We start from the raw sequence: 17,186 nt of genomic DNA, 5'->3' as shown, positions 1-17,186 counted from the left end.
AACAATAATTTTTTGAAGTTTTTTTTAATTTTCATGTTTAAAAGGAAAAAATATGTTGTTTAAACTCGTTTTATTGATTATTGTTAAAATGTTTTGTGTCTAAAATAAAGGGCTATAAAATTAGTTTCAAATTAATATTGATATTTAAAAGGAATAATTTATATTAGGATTATCTTAAAACATATAATTTTTAAGTTTTAATAAAATCATTCCACATTATCAATTTTTAAAGATATACAAATATTATTCTACAACTAATCGTATATGATATCATCTCTAATTTAATTTAACTTTAATTGAAATAATTAAAATTTTTGGGGAAAACATTGAAAGGGAAAAACGTAGCAAATAAATAAATAAAATTTGAAAATGCTTAAATCATTAATTTAAAAATTGATAAGATTCATAAGCACAAATTAAAAAAACTAAAATCAACCATTAAAAATCTAAAAAAGAAACACTAGTAAAAAAAACTAAAATTTGAAAAATTATAAGGTGGTTTTATCAAATTCTAAAATTTGATTAAAAATTAAAAAAATAGAAACAAAATATTAAAATAAAAAATAAAATTACCTCCTAAAAATTAAAAGAACTAAAAAATTTGACTGCATAAAAATAAAACCGATTTTGAAAGCAAAGAAATAAAAGACAATTAAATTTAAAAAAACTAAAATGACTTAAAATTTATAAAAGAAGAAAAACATGTTTGTTTATTTATTAAAATTTTTAATTTTTTAAGTAATTTAATTAAAGTTGGCTTTACTAGCACGTCTCTGTCTGCTCTCTCTGGCAGATTTAGGGTTTTTTTGTTCTTTAGTCTTTTGTTTGTCTGACGGCAGAGATAGTACTAAGATTTCTTTCATTCTTTTGTCAAATTGAATCACACGATTGAATCTCTATCAATATCATGGAAGCGGAATTTGCTGGTCTCACGATCAATGAAAAGGAAGAAGCAATTCTTCAAGTGCAAATTGAGCCGAATCCAAAAAGAGAAGTCGGGGCTTTTCGACTAGTGGGCTGTTTTTTAATAGCTAGTATTATTCATTTTCCAGCAATGAAGGACACCATGGCAAATTTATGGCATCCTTTACGGGGAGTTCAAATCCAATATATGGGGGAGAAAAGGTATTTGTTTCAATTCTTTCGTATTATGGATATGGAGAGGGTTATAAAAGGATCACCATGGACTTTTAATAGTCATTTATTGTTGTTACATAAGTTGCAATGGGGAGAGGATCCATCAAAAGTTCCATTAATTTACACAACCTTTTGGGTACAAATTCATGATGTTCCTGTGGGGTTTATTTTCCTGAAAATCTAGCAATACAATTGGGAAATTTTATAGGAACCTTTATGGAGTACGATGGCTCAAATCTAGGGAAGGAAAACATGAATTTTATGAGAGTTAAAGCCCAAATTGATATACGACGTCCCTTGAAGAGGAAGAAACATATTATGTCTTATGGGAGTTGTTCATATGTCAGATTCAAATATGAAATATTATCATTGTTTTGCTTTTATTGTGGTCGGTTGGGTCATAGTGACTCTTTTTAACAAGCAAAAATGGCTCTCAGAGTGGAAGTTGCTGAGATGGGATGGGATTTATCATTAAGAGTACAATCTCGTACAGCTTTAGTAATGACTAGTGTTTGGCTTCGGGAAGAAGGAGAAGGAGAATGGGGTGACAATCGGGAGGGAATCAAATATTAGAGAATAGACTACGGGGTTTAGGAAAAAATATGAGGAACAAAGAAAAGTTAGATCGAATACTGGGAATTAATTTGGAAGGGAGATTGTCTACTACATGGTAAGGGGGCAAAAATTCAAGTGTCGATCAGTTCCATACTTTGATGGAACACGATTTAGAAGATGATGTGTTAATTGGGGAGGAGGGTAAAAAAAGAAGTAGAGGGGAGATTGAAGATTTATTGACCAAGGAAAAGATTAATACCTTGGCGGTAAGAAGTAGAAGAATGGGGGAAATTAATCATTTAACATCGGCGGCTGTCAAGAGGCAAGCCGACCGGGCGCAATGGAAATCTTAAGTTAGAATGTCCGTGGTTTGGGGAATCCACGGAAAATTCATAGACTTCGACACTTGCTGAAGCTATATAATCCCCAAATGGTCTTTTTTATGGAGACAAAAATTAGTAGGAGTCAGATGGAACGAGTTCGAAGAAGCTGTGGTTTTTTTAATGGTATTAAAGTTGATTCAAATGGATCTAAAGGTGGACTATATTTAGCTTGGAGGGGGGACAATAATGTTATGTTGCAAAGTTTTTCAAAAAATTATATTGATGTGATAATAGAGGATGTAGAAGAAAGAAACAAATGGAGGTCTACTGGTTTTTATGGATCTCCTTATTCACAAGACAGAGTTGAAGCTTGGAACCTTTTACGACAATTAGGCAATATTGGAGGGATCCCATGGATGGTGTGTGAGGACTTCAATGAAATAATGTATGGTTTTGAAAAGAAAGGAGGTATACCACGGGAGGAGGGGAGAACGAAAGCTTTTAGTGTAGTGTTAGAGAAGTACAGTTTGATGGATATGGGATTGACTGGGAATTGGTTTACTTGGGAGAGGAGAAACTTGCCCGAAACGAATATCGAAGAATGTTTAGACAGGGGAGTCGCAAATGCAGATTGGTTTTCTTTATTTCCTGAATTTCAAGCCCAGCATCTTTCTCACTCTTTTTCAGACCATTGTCCATTATTTATTATTACGAAAAGGAAGGATAAGCAACGAATACAGAGGAGTTACAAATTTGAAGCATGGTGGGTTTTGGAGGAGTCTTTTTTAACTGATGTTAGAAATATCTGGGAAAATTCTAAAGGTGATCTATTGAATAAATTGGAAAGTGTTAAAAGAGGTCTTAAGAGTTAGGTTGACTAGAATCAAAATAGTAGAAAAGAAAAGAAAGAAGAGTTAAACGCTAAATTGGCTAAACTAATGGAAGCTGAGAGGAATGATGAAACTCTGGCAGATCTCATTGATATAAAAATTTAACTCAATTTCGAAATTGAAAAAGATGAGCGACATTGGGAACAAAAGACGCGAGTGAATTGGTTAAAACTGGGGGATAAAAATACAGCATTTTTTCATAAACAAGCAACGCAGATAAGGCAAAGGAATTTTATTCGGAAAATGCAATATGATGATGGGAGGGGAACAGATGAAATTGAAAAAATAGAAATGATAGCCAGATCATATTTTCAGCAACTGTTCTCTCCTGGAAGAAGGCCTAATTATGATTATATCTTATTAGGAATTAATTGTTGTATTTTTTATGAGGATAATTCTAAGCTTAAGGCGAGATACATGGAGGATGAGATTCGAAAGGCATTAGCAGAAATGGGTCTCACAAAAGCACCAGGAGATGATGGATTTCCAACGTTATTTTATAAAAAATGTTGGTCGATTATCGGGGAAGATGTTACATCCTTTTGCCTTAATCAATTGTGTAATACCCCCTACCCGTACTCATTGCCGGAATAGGGTAATAGGCATTATCGGAGTTTACGAATTAATTTTTTTTACTCAATATAACCCCTTTATAGATATCTAACCTTCCCTGCAATATTAAACCGAGACCAATCCACATCAACCAATCCAATTCAACATATTCTCAAGATAGATTCATGCATTTTTATAAGATAACTTCATCACCTACCAAAACCAAGATTTGTTAGTCATACCAATGGCTGACCTTACATTCGTATCACATTAACATTTACTTTATTAACTTATACATGCCATTGATTTCCAAAACAAAGTTTCTTGATATACTAAAATCTTGAAGTTGATAGTGTGATGTGTCTCCGACCAAATCCGACCTCCGAGCTCTTAACACTACAAAACAGGGAAAAAAAAGGAAATAGGGTAAGCACTTTGTGCTTAGTAAGCTCATATAACAAGAATTATACTTACCTAATATTTTCAATACAATGCAATAAACATTCAAATATCCATTCAATTCATTATTACCCTAATATGCACAAATTCAACATTCAAGTTAGTACAATAATTTCCATGTGTCAATAATATATATACCATGATTGATGAGCTCATCAATACCATTATTTCCATTCCCTTATTATTTTTTCATATTTATCCCGTTAAAATTTCTTCAAATTTTCGATGGATTTTCAGAGGTACACTTTTAGTGTACAATTTCCGGGTCTGTCAATTCATATTCATGTGCGCACATTTCCATTTCAGAGAGCACACTCCCACGAACATCATCCTTACAGCGGAGTTACCAGTCCAGGCTAAATCCCTTGTAATATAAACTCATAGAGTATTGTCGAGATTACCAATCCAGGCTAAATCCCCTGCAACGACAATTACTCTAATGAGCTTGGATTGAATCTGAATTACCAGTCCAGGCTAAATTCAAACCCTAATTCGAATTACCCGTTCGGGCTAAATCTATTTTACACATATTCTTCGAGAGGGCTATTTCAGGATAGGATCACCCGTCCGGGCTAGACCATTTTTACCGTCAATTCCTTTTAAGAGATCCATCGAATTTTCCTTTCATTCAATCGGGATTTCTTCCCATTTTTATCAAATATATCAATGTTTCATCAATTTTCATACAATGAATATTCAAATCCTATTCACATCAATAACATACACTTCAAGCATTTAAGAATATAATTCAAGTTACACGAACTTACCTCGATACTTATTCGTATACACAAATCTACTGATCCCAAACTTTTTCTTTTTCTCGATCTAGCTTCATATTTTAATTTTCTGGATCTAAATAAATAAATTTAATTATCAATTTAATACATTTCATGTTCATATGCAACATTCTCTATAATTAAACTATTATTTATAGTTCATTCAAAGCTGTCTACTTGAGTCATAGTCACTAAATTATTTTTATCTTCAGCTACAGAACTCCAAACTAGGATCCGCTAATTTTCCCTGAAACTATATTCACATATCTTCTTACCATAAAATTTTCAGAATTTTTAGTTTAGCCAATAAGTACAGTTTATACTTTAAAGTCACCCCTATTCTGCTATCTGACAGTTCTGACCCTTCTTCACTAAAAATTTATTATCTCTTCATACAGGATTCCAATGATGTTCTAATTTGTTTCTATTAAAATAGACTCATTCAGTATTCTATACATATAAATTTAAGCTCCTAATTATTTTTATTTAATTTTTATGATTTTTTCAAAGTCAGAATAGGGAAACCCGAATTCATTCTAACCTTATCTCACAAAATTTATTATATCTCATGATTTACAAATCCATTGCTTACACCGTTTCTTCTATGAGAAACTAGACTTAATAATCTTTAATTTCATATTTTTTTCAACTTCTAATTAGGTTTCTAAAATTTATGGTGCTTTTTCAAATTTAGTCTGCTGCTGCTGTCCAAAACTGTTTTAGTGCAAGCTGTTTATTACCGTTTTTCCCTTAGGCTTTTAATAAATAATAATTTCGTCCCTACTCAATTATCCTCTCAATTGAGCTAATTTTTATCAATTAACACTTTATTCTATCACCTTAAACTAGTTTTCAACCTTTAGAAATCATAATCTCGGCACTAGACTTTAATTCCAAACATTTTCACAATTAGGTCATAACAATCAATTTCTATTGAAATTACCTAATAAAATTATCTTATAAAAAATTTAAAGCTTCAATTTCATTCTATTTCATCATAAACTTACAGCACTCAACCATGGTGACTTTCAATTTCATCCATAAAATCAAAAATTAATGAATTTAATAGTAAGACCTAGTTGTAAAAGTCTTAAAAACACAAAACTTTTAAAAAAAAGGCAAGAATTAACTCACTTGGTGCAAAAATTATGAAATACCAGCTTAAAGAACCCCTCCTATGACGTTTTGACTAATGAGAATGAAGAAAAATGAAGAGAAATCTAGATATTTTCAATTTAATACTATCTTTATTTAGTTAATTATGCAATATTCCAATTTTTCCCTTAAATCATCAATTTTCCTGCTAATTTCATGCCCTTGCCGTCTAGCCCAAATAAAATTTGAGTTGCCTTTTAAATCCTTTCTCATTAGACACTTAAACTATTTAATCATTCTAATAACTTTTACACCTTTTCCAATTTGGTCCTTTTCATTTAATTACCTACCCAAACGTTAAAATTTTCTAACAAAATTTTAATACATCACTAACATTTTATAAATATTTATAAAAATATTTCCTACTCAATTTTATGAGATTAAAGTCTCGATACTTTGTTTTTACCTAATTCCTTCAATAATTCCTTTTTTTTCTAACTAACCACTAAATCGATAAAATTTTTCTATCGATATTTTAATACGATTTTCCTATTATATAAATATTCATGCAAAAATATTAAAATAAATTTATCTTTAAATCAGATTTGTGGTTAAAAAACCACTGTTCCGATAACCTTAAATTTAGATCATTACAAATTGAATGGAAGTATGAACGTTAGCTCAATCAACAAAACTAATATTATGCTAATACCGAAAATTTCAAATCCCTCAAATATTACTCAATTTAGGCCGATCAGCTTGTGCAATGTGCTTTATAAAGTGATGGCCAAAGCTATTGCTAACAAACTCCGAATTGTGATGGATAAATGTATTGATTTGGCACAAAGTGCTTTTGTACCCAGGATATTGATTTCTAATAATGTGTTGCTGGCCTATGAAATTCTTCACACCTTAAAGTGTTAAAAGGGCGGCGAAAAAAAGGTTTATGGCGATGAAACTAGATATGAGCAAAGCGTATGATAGAGTTGAGTGGCCCTTTGTGGAAGAAATAATAAAGAAATTGGGATTTGATTTGGAATGGGTTGTTTCGTTAATGAAATGTGTCAAAACAGTGTCATACAAGGTGGGCTTAAATGGTTATATTGGAGAAAAAATTTACCCTTCTAGAGGATTAAGACAAGGAGATCCTCTAAGCCCATTTTTATTTTTGTTCTATGGAGAAGGTTTATCAAGTCTTATGAAGCTGGCAATGCAAAGGAAAACGATTAGAGGAGTCAAGGCAAGTAGGAGTGGCCCTCAAATTTCTCATTTATTGTTTGCAAATGACTGCATTTTATTTGGAGAAGCTACTGAAAGAGGAGCAAACTCATTGAAACAAATTTTACATGAATATGAAACATGTTCTAGACAAAGTGTTAATTATTCAAAATCTACTATTTTTTTTAGCACTAATACACAGGAGGAGGTTAAAATAGTAGTAATTAGAGTACTCAAGAGTGCGCCTCTCAATTGATCCGGAATGGTATTTGGGTTTACCTAATTTGGTATGTATAAATAAAAAAGCATCTTTTAGAATTTGAAGGATAGATTACAGAAATAGATTGATAATTGGAGTATAAAACACCTTTCTCAAGGTGGCAAGGAGGTTTTTATCAAAGCTGTTCTACAGTCTATTCCTACTTATTCAATGACATGTTTCTTGCTTCCTAAGATTTATGTGCCGATTAAGAAGGTATAATTGTGAAATTTTGGCGGAAAAAAATTAAAGACAAAAAAGGTATACACTAGTGTGCATGGAAGGATATGTGTTTGTTAAAAGAAGATGAAGGTCTTGGTTTCCGAAAACTTGATAAATTTAATATCGCATTATTAGCTAAACAGGGTTGGCGCCTTGTTAATTATCCCAATTCTTTGTTAGCCCGAGTTTTGAAAACTAAATATTATGCGAATTTGAACTTTTTAAATGCTCCTTTAGGGAACTCACCTTTACTTACCTGGAAGAGCGTCTGGTCAGCAAAAGGATAGTTGGAGAAAGGCTTATTTTGGAGAGTTGGCAAGGGGGATAGCATCTCGGTTTGGAAAGATCTTTGGGTATCAAGACACAATGAAGATAGGCTATAGAATGTTAACAGTAATGAAAATATAGTGTTAGTATCGAACTTAATTGATGAAGTAAATAGAAGTTGTAAGGCTGAATTAATTGTCAATACCTTCTAGGCGAATATTGCTAGAAGAAACATGAAGATCCCTTTGGCGAGGCCAGTCTATGACGATTTCCAAGTTTGGAGAGGAGAACCATCCGGTAACTTCTCAGTGAGAAGTGCCTATAAACTATTACAGGAATCTACTCTAAATCCTAGTAATTTTATACAGGCCAATACTAAGGCTTTTTACAAGAAATTGTGGAACCTAAACATGCCTTCGAAAATTAAAATTACAGTGTGGAAAAATTCTTGGGATTTTATTCCCACTTTTTCGAATCTCAAGTTAAAAAGAGTTGCTATTGATGATCGGTGTCCTAAGTGCCAGCATAATGGGGAGGATAGCAACCACGTTTTTCGACAGTGCCCTACAACGATAGAAGTATGGAGGTTTGTAAACTCTTCAAGGATACTCAATAACAATGCTCAAAATATATAGGAGTGGCTTACCTGGGTGTTTAGTTAGGGGACAAATAAGCAGTGTCACCTCTTCTGTTGCGAGTTATGGTTAATATGGATAAACAGAAACACGTTAATATACGAAAGAAAGAACACAACAGGTCGGGACATCTCAAAGAAAATTTACAGCTATATCTTAGAGTTAAAGGGGATAGAGGAAAAGAAACTCATCTTAGAAGAAGGCAGGAAAACCGAACATGATGAACAAAGGATGTCTGTGGCTATTTACTTTGACGTGGCTTTTGACCAACAATTTTTCAATTCAGCGTCGGGATTAATTGTACGAGATGTGGGGGGCAATATTTTGGCATCCAAGTCTGTTCTTCACTCTGATGTGGCATCTCCGTTTGCAGCGGAAGCACATGCAGGTTTTCAAGCAACAAATTTAAGGATCGCTATGGGCTTTCAAGTTCTAGAAATAATAGGAGATTCAAGAACGGTGATAACAAAATGCCAGAATACAAAACAAGACAGATCGATGATCGGGGCAATCATAAGAGATATCCAAAGCACAAAGACTCATTTTCATCTTCGATTTCGTTTTATACCAAAGTAAAAAAACATTTATGCCCATTTCATAGCAAAAGAAGCATTAAAGAAGGGTGAAGAACAATATTTGGAAGGAGACATCCCAAGTTCTGTTCGGTTTGCAATAGAGAAGAAGCGTCTGGGAATTGCAAACTGAAATGCATGGAGAGAAAGAGGTGAAGGAGTTTCAAATTAAAAGTGTTGAAAAGTCTCTTCTCTGATAATGTAGCAGATAAGCAAAAGATTGAAAAAGATCTGCTATAGAGTAATGGCTAGGTCGGTGATGTGAATTGACAGAAGATAATGGTGACCAATTGTTTCTGACGACTGGATTTTTTAATTAGGTTTCCTTTTCTATTTTTTATTTACTTTATTTTAAGTCTGTTTTAATTTTTGGGCCGTTCTGATAAAGGTCTGGTACTTTTATTTGTTTTATTAGGCCTGCAGTGTTGGAGTTAACCCAACTCAGCAGAAGAACTTTCATTTGTATTATGTTTCTTTTTTAATCCAGTCGATCCATTCAAAAAAAAAATTAAAGTTAAGTTTGAGAATATGTTTAATATGAATGAATGTATAATAAATATTTTACCTTTTAAAAATTTATAATGTGACATTTTATTATTGGTATCTAAAACTACATATTTTAAGATTATACAAATATAATTAATTCCTATTTTAAAATGTTTATAAAATATTTTTAATTTGTTTGTCTACCCTTTTTTAATATATATATATATATATAGAGAGAGAGAGAGAGAGTGATTAAATCAAAAACTTTATGCTTGAAGAAAGAATAAAGTTCCGCAGTAAGTTGTATTTAATTTACTGGTCAAACTCAAAAATCCAAAATAAAAAATGAAGGACAACTCAATCCTTGCTCAAAGACCCTTGATTTGTTCAACGCTGATATCGGAGAAAGGCAACAGTGAAAGGAGAATTAATTAAGCATTTCTAGTTCTATATGTACTTAAATAGGAGTTTCTCATTGCCGATTCCTGCAGTTTTTAGAACTGGTTGACACAACTCCTCAAATCTCTTTCTTCATTAGCTTCCAAGCCATATGGCTACTTCTCATCAAGGTTTTTGCGACGATTATTTTTTACTAAACCCAGAAAAAGCAACTTTGTTTGATCTGTTTAGCCTTCTATTCTCGCCTCAGTTGGAGAAAAGAGGATTCATAGATTGTCCTGGGAGCAAGCATCAAAGCTTTCTTCTTCGATGGCCCATCTTCGTCTCCGTTGTTCTTCAAATACTCCTCATTTGGGTAAAGAAACCTATGGCCTTTATGGGGGATGCCATCGAGATGTGGCTCAACCTTTTATCTATCAACGGTGGCCTCTTTCGTCTCCTACTAAATCTTCCAACAGGTAAACTACTAGCTGCATGTCCTCAACAATTTAGCAGACTGACTTCTCTTTTGCCTATTTTGTTTGAGAAATAGAGACAGAATTAAAACAGCGTTTGCAATCATTATTTTCATCATCATACCTACCTTTCATGGTGCAGGGAAAACAGAATGGCCTAAGCGAACATCCGCGAAGTTTACATCGATGATAGGGAACACCGACACTCGCCTTGAATTAGACGAAAACATTAAGCCAGCCGACCAAAAATACAAAGCCTCGCTGTCTATGATGGCTTCCAAATTATCCTATGAGAATGAAGCCTTCATTGAAACCAAAGTCACCCAACTTTGGAAGGTACGTAACTCCGTATTTTCCATTTTTACTCTAAATAATTTTCCATCTTTTAACCTATAGATTTCATGCACCATCAAAATAAAAAACATTAAAAGATTTACAAATAAATAATATTAATTTTATTAAACATAATTAAATATTAATTATAATTATCGACAGTGCATCAAATATTTTCTTAAATTAAAAGAATATATGACGATGTTTCTTTTTCTTTTTTGAGCAGAGGAAATTCGTCAAGTTTTTTAATTGCTGGAATGGTAAGTTTTCTCTATTTCCGCTCTTTTTTCTATAATGTGTTTTAAGTAAATTATGTTCTTGCATATTGACTCAATTAAAACATAAATGTATATTTTAAAACATTGTTATGAGGTAATAAAATAGTAATTAAATGATAAAAGGGCTGTCCACAAATTATATATTTTTCCCTAATTGTCAACTTCGTTTAATTAGCATTAAATGAAGTCAATGTAATTAATAATACATAACCCCTTCTATCATAATAATAATAATTTATAATTAAACATATTAGACAACTTTAACGTGGGGTTAACGAAATAACACCGAATCTATTTATTGACTATGTCTTAAGAATTAGGTAGGTTTTCTTTTTGAACAACAAGAACAAGACTTGGACAATAAAAAAGATGGACTTTAGAAACCAAAATGTGCAACTTTCTATCCCTTAATTTGCATTTAAATAAGTAATTCCTTTTTAATTACAAATCAAATAATAATGATGATTATTTAAGAATAATAAAATTTAATTAAATCCCATTTTTTAAATATTTTATAACAAGTTGCTATGATAGTGGCCAACCACCAATGGGAGGCTTTTTGCTTTTGATTTATAGGATTAATTAATCCTTAATTGAGGTGAGTTGCTTTAATCAATTTGTCATTATATGTAATTTGTCCCTTACTAATCAATTTATTCGACCATATCAACATTATTTATGCATTTATTTCTCATTCTTGCTCTTGATCTTTGAGCTAAATTAAAAAAAAAAATGTGAGTACTTATTGATCTAGGGTGTTAACCATATCTTTAAGATCGATCCGTGTGTAAATCAAGCAGCAAGCAATGTAAAGATCACATCCATATTAAGAAATGTGTTTGATTTTGGTACAGAATACAGAGGACTTCCTTCAACCCAAGCTTTTATTCTTCAAGACACACAAGCAAATCCCAACTTGTATGTGGTTGCATTTAGAGGGACAAGCCCATTCGACGCCGACGACTGGCGAACTGATGCTGATTTTTCTTGGTGCAAGATTAAAGCCATGGGTAAGGCCAGGACCCACAGTGGTTTCATGCAAGCACTCGGCTTGCAAAAGAACAACGGTTGGCCTGAGGAGATCCAACAACACAGGGATGGCCAACGCCAATTTGCCTACTACGCTATTAGACAAAAGTTGAGGGAGATTCTAAAGGAGAATGAAGATGCCAAGTTTATAGTGACTGGCCATAGTTTGGGTGGGGCTTTAGCTATTTTGTTTGCTGCAGTGCTGATGTTACATGACGAAGAACTGTTGTTGGAGAAATTGGATGGGGTTTTCACCTTTGGACAACCAAGGGTTGGGGACGAAAACTTTGGGGAATATATGAAGGAGAAGATGAAAAAATTTGATGTGAAATATTTCAGATATGTTTACAACAATGACTTGGTGCCTAGGGTTCCTTATGATGATAAAATGACATTGTTTAAGCATTTTGGACCTTGCCTCTTCTTCAATAGTTTCTACACTGGGGAGGTAAGTTGGAAAAGAACGATTTTCCGACATGTTTAATATACATATCATGGTATCGTATTCATGTTTACGATTTTAACGATGCAGGTCTTACCAGAACAACCGAACAAGAATTACTTTTCTTTACTATGGGTGATTCCGAAGATGGTGAATGCAGTTTGGGAGCTTATTAGGGGCATCATTTTGCCTTACATGTACGGTCCAGACTACAAGGAAGGTTGGGTTTTGAGAATGTTGAGGGTAATTGGATTATTAGTACCAGGTGTGTCAGCTCATTCCCCTCAAGATTACGTTAATTCCACTCGATTGGGAACCTTGTCAGATGTTGAGCTCCACAAACACCAACTTAAAATAGATTGATGACAAAGAAGATTCTCATAAAGCTTGTTGTCAAATCACTTTTAGGACATGTTCCGTCAGCATGTACATGTCTAAATCAGATATGATTTGTGAAAAAGAAGTTACATAATCTATTTGAACCCTCCAATTCTATCGCTTGTAAAAAAAGAAGGTAAAGTTTCCATATCCATTTTCATGGCAAACTGTTATACTACCGGAAAAAAAAGAAAAAAGAAAAAAGAAGTCTTTTTAATCCAAGACCACATTAATTCATCAACTCTCCGAATATGTACAAAAACCAACTAACGTAACCCTTTTGATTCACCAAGGACCTGTCCGTGTTCGTCGCAAGCATCGTTTCTTAGCTCCTGGCTGCACATTCATCATCTCCATCACCTGTGGTTGTCAAACATTTGATTTAGTGGTTGTCAACATTTGAGCAAGTTTTCTAATATAATTCAAGATGATTATAATTGCTAAGGGGGAAAACTGGTGTTTGCAGCTAATGTATATATGTATGCGTTTCTTTTTAATGCTCTAATATGATAGGAGCGTGCACCTAAAAAGTGAAGCAAGTAAAAACTAAATAAGCAATCAGTTCACTGAGATTAATTGCAATCTTAGTTACTGGATCCTCATTTTCTTTCAAACACTTGCATCTAACGGAATACAAGACATATATAATTCTTAAATATATGAAAAAGATTTAAAAGTAATATACTCGTATATATATCCAACACTCAGCAATTTAACTCCTATAAATTGTAAACACATTCTTACGTTCAAGGTTAATGCCAAAATTAACTGCATTTCATAAGTTTAAAAACTTGCCAAGCATGGGGAAACACTCTGTTAAGCAGCAAAGCAGAACATTCACCACGAATGGCTAATCGTATATGGATGGGTTTTTAGAGGATTCCATACCATACCATATCATCCTGTATCATATTATGCATGCATGCATAAAAACAAAATGATTTTAAAGTTTTGTTTAGTAGAGTGGGAAGAAATTTAGAATGAAATTTTTAAGAGATAAAAAAATAAATATATATATTTTGACATTGCTAGGAAAGAAAGAAAAACTGAGGAAAAAAAAATTTCTTCCCATCTTAGTAGAGCTGAAAATAAGAAGAAATAAAATGAATTTTTTTTTAAAAAATTTTATAATTTTGAACTAACCTATACTTTTAGCTTATTTTCATCCCTCTTATCATTCCAATTTGGAATATACATTAGAATGGAAAATGGTATCCCTTCCGGTTTCTTTTCCACTAAGCATACTCAATTTTTTTTCTAACATTTCACTTTTCTACTCAATCAAGCTCACCGTAAGACTTTGCTTGATAGAATTGAACAAAAATTAGAAAGAAGAAAAATTGGGTAGAAAAATAGAAAATATAATTTATCTTTCTATAAGTGTGTTTGGTAAGAAAAATGAGAAAATTGAAAGAAAGTCATTTTCTTTCCATTCATTGCTTGGTAGAATTAAAAAATGAAAGAAAAGAACATAGAACATTTGAGAAATGCATAAATTTAAATCCAGGAGTACTTTTCTCTCATTTTCTTTCATGTCATTGTTTCAATTTGAGAGGATTAGTTTTTATGTATTAGGATGAAAATAATCTTCTTTCCTATTTTCTTTTCTTCCATATCAATCAAACTCAAAATTTATTGTCTTTCTACTTTTCTACTCTTTTCATTCCTCCGCTTTTCTATTCAACCAAACACTTTCTAAATGAACCATGCCAGTAAAGTGAAACGACAATGACACTCTAATGGACAGATACATAGTGAACCCAACAGAAACACTATGGAACTTCGGAAGAACAGTGATGCTTGGTGATATTCGAGTAGGGCATGAAATAAGTTGTAATCGAATAAAAACAGATATAAAAATGAGAACTTGTGGGCACCTGATTTTTCTGTATTTTTATGATGTGATCCTGCAGCAGCGGAGAACAGTTAATGAGAATGTTAATACCAAGAATCGAGTGCACTTTAACAAAGAAGGGAAAGAACATACATGTTTCTTCTGCAATTCTTGGTTCTCCTCTTTCAGCTTAGCAACTTCTGCTTCCAACTCCGTTGTATAAGCCTAGTTGAGAAGCAATGAAGGCAAAATCCGTAGGAAACTTCAATGCAAATATTTGAGACAAACCATAGGATAAGATTGTTTTGATTCGCTATAGTTAATTCATTATAACAAAACCAACAAGGTCAAGGATGTTAACCTTAATAAACGGTTTCATTGATTCTTATATGTTAGAATGCTCCATTACCTTGTTACAAAGATGGTCAATGGCTAGTAAAACACGTTACAAAGATGAAGTGTTTAAAAAGCAGAGTTGAAAATCTTAGAGATATCAATTGAGCATTCTAAAGTATAGTAAAATTGTCACTCAGTTACAGGATCCATATGCGGGAAACATTGTCGAAGCAATAGACTGGTAACAATCATATTCCAAAGTATCTACCTTTACTCTAAGATGAACTAAAGAGCTATGAAGATGGAAAGGTTAGATGAAATGAAAAAACATAATGACCTGCTTGCGAGCTCGTGATCTTGCAGCGGATTCTCGGTTCTTTATCATTCTTCTCTGCCTCCTCTCAGCAACCTTTTCCACAGCACTGCTTTTCCTACTCCTCAAACTTCCATTAAACACATAAGGAACGGGTGAAACTGAGGAACTATCTCCACTACTCTTCCCAATCCCATCTGATGAAAGGTGGTTAGCAGGTGATCTTAAACCAACCATACTCATCCCACCACCATGGATCAAGCCATTATATAGTCCCTGACCACACCTAATTCCAGGACTCCCCAACTGACCACCACTTTGCAAACCCATCTGAGCTCCATATTCCACACCAGGTTGCTTAGGACATAATGGTTGCTGCTGAAGCTGAGTTAAGTGGTGCTGATTGGATCTAACTCCATTAAAATTCATAGGCAAATCGGAAGCTTGAATACCATTTTGATTACCACCATCAGGTAGCCTATTCCCCATCAAATTTGGACCTCTTCCACCTTGTTGAAACCCAATCCCAAACCCACTGGTATTACTCCCTGCTTGCGGTAATTCCCCAAAGAAGCCGCCATTAACATTATTGTCCTTCCCAGAAAATTGGATGTTATCCTCTCTTACCACACCGGCTCTGACCAAAAACTCCTCTAAAGTAATCTCCTTTAAGGTTTGCTGTCTTTGTGGCATATTATCAGTGGCTTCAGTCCCTATAGAAAACTCATTTGAGATCTCTCTCCAAACTTCATCAACAGTTTTGTGGCTAAGTGTCCTGGGCAAAGTCAAAGACCCTTGCCTTTGTAACCCTCCATTTCCCACTAGGCCAACACCGGGAGAAGCCATTGTTTGAGTTTCTTCAGCACTCCAAATGTTCTTTAACAGCTCATCCATGTTCATCGACCCGAAATCTTTGCCTATTCCACCCATTGTGCTTTGAAACTCATCAAAGGTTAGAGAATAGACCGATGGCTGTCTACTTATCGGATAATTCCCAGGCGGTTTATTACCACCGCCGCCATCACCTGACGGCGGTTGGTTACTTCCAAAGTTCTTGAAGTTCATGTTAGTCCCTAATAAAATCTGGATAAAATAGTGTCGACAAAATGGTATCTAGATGAATATTTGGAAAATTACCATATAAAATCAAGCTCCTTACTTTTTCTATATTTGGAAACTTTTCAATAAAACCCAAAATATCATATTCATATTCATATCCATATTCATATTAAAAAAAAAAAAAAGAAAATAGAAGAGCAATACAAAGATCAACTTCAAGTAATGGTAAAATCAGAAATTTTGATGTCTTTCAACAATCACAAAGTTGAAGATCTGAGCTTAACGAAAACATCAGCGTTTTAATTCGGAAAAGAAAAAAATAAATCCAAATTTAACGTACCAAATAATTGAAAGAAAACATAAAAATATCAGAACCCCACCAAACCCAAAATAGAAAAAGTGTAAATAGTACAAATCGGTCGATTAATTAAAAGTAAAAAGGCTAAAATGTGCTATTAGTTCTTGTACTTTGACTAAATTTCAGATTTAGTCTTTGTACTTAAAAAGTAAAAAAAATCAAGTCCTCCTATTTTTTTATTTAAAAATATCAGCCTAGTCACTAAAATCATCCAAATTTGTCAACTTGAAATTTTGATAGACAGGAAATAAAAATGGTAAGCTGGTAAATTTTGACAGAAACTACTAACGATGGTAATGATTGGACAAAGATTTTTAAATTGAAAAAGTAAGAGGATTGAATTTTTAACTTTTAAAGTATAAGGCCTAAATTCAAATTCTATACAAGTCCAGGGACTAACAAAATATTCTAGCCAAAGTAAAAACAAAACAATGAGCATTCTATTTTGGGTAAACTGCATTAATAGCCACTCAACTATGGTTTTTTTCTCAACCAACTACAAAAAGTTATAATATGATCACTCAAC

The 17,186-nt window shown here is 33.1% G+C and overlaps 2 protein-coding genes and 1 long non-coding RNA gene across 4 annotated transcripts; 1 reads left to right on the top strand and 2 right to left on the bottom strand.

Annotated features, from left to right (window-relative positions):
- Positions 1–3,624: 3,624 nt before the first annotated feature.
- On the bottom strand, positions 3,625–9,263 carry LOC108452194 (uncharacterized). 2 transcript variants are annotated; one of them, XR_001866355.2, is made up of 4 exons: positions 8,400–9,263; positions 7,959–8,317; positions 7,733–7,863; positions 3,625–3,853 (listed from the first exon to the last, which is right to left on the bottom strand). It is a non-coding gene; the product is annotated as an uncharacterized LOC108452194 (long non-coding RNA). The 2 variants fall into 2 exon arrangements; XR_008282794.1 differs by having other exon boundaries at positions 7,743–7,863.
- Positions 9,264–9,697: 434 nt separating this feature from the next.
- LOC108450550 (triacylglycerol lipase OBL1-like) lies at positions 9,698–12,854 on the top strand. Its single transcript, XM_017748226.2, has 5 exons — positions 9,698–10,303; positions 10,443–10,636; positions 10,860–10,893; positions 11,766–12,388; positions 12,473–12,854. The coding sequence occupies exons 1-5, from the start codon at positions 9,997–9,999 to the stop codon at positions 12,743–12,745; spliced, it is 1,431 nt and encodes a 476-aa protein (XP_017603715.1). The 5' UTR covers positions 9,698–9,996; the 3' UTR covers positions 12,746–12,854.
- Positions 12,855–12,881: 27 nt separating this feature from the next.
- On the bottom strand, positions 12,882–16,684 carry LOC108450551 (bZIP transcription factor 23-like). Its single transcript, XM_017748227.2, has 4 exons — positions 15,268–16,684; positions 14,748–14,819; positions 14,638–14,667; positions 12,882–13,120 (listed from the first exon to the last, which is right to left on the bottom strand). The coding sequence occupies exons 1-4, from the start codon at positions 16,306–16,308 to the stop codon at positions 13,046–13,048; spliced, it is 1,218 nt and encodes a 405-aa protein (XP_017603716.1). The 5' UTR covers positions 16,309–16,684; the 3' UTR covers positions 12,882–13,045.
- Between the last annotated feature and the right edge of the window lie 502 nt (positions 16,685–17,186).

The sequence above is a fragment of the Gossypium arboreum genome, chromosome 5, assembly GCF_025698485.1.
Source record: "Gossypium arboreum isolate Shixiya-1 chromosome 5, ASM2569848v2, whole genome shotgun sequence".
NCBI lineage: Eukaryota > Viridiplantae > Streptophyta > Magnoliopsida > Malvales > Malvaceae > Gossypium > Gossypium arboreum.
Note: the sequence above shows the minus strand (reverse complement) of the source record. Positions and strands in the feature narration are given on the sequence as shown.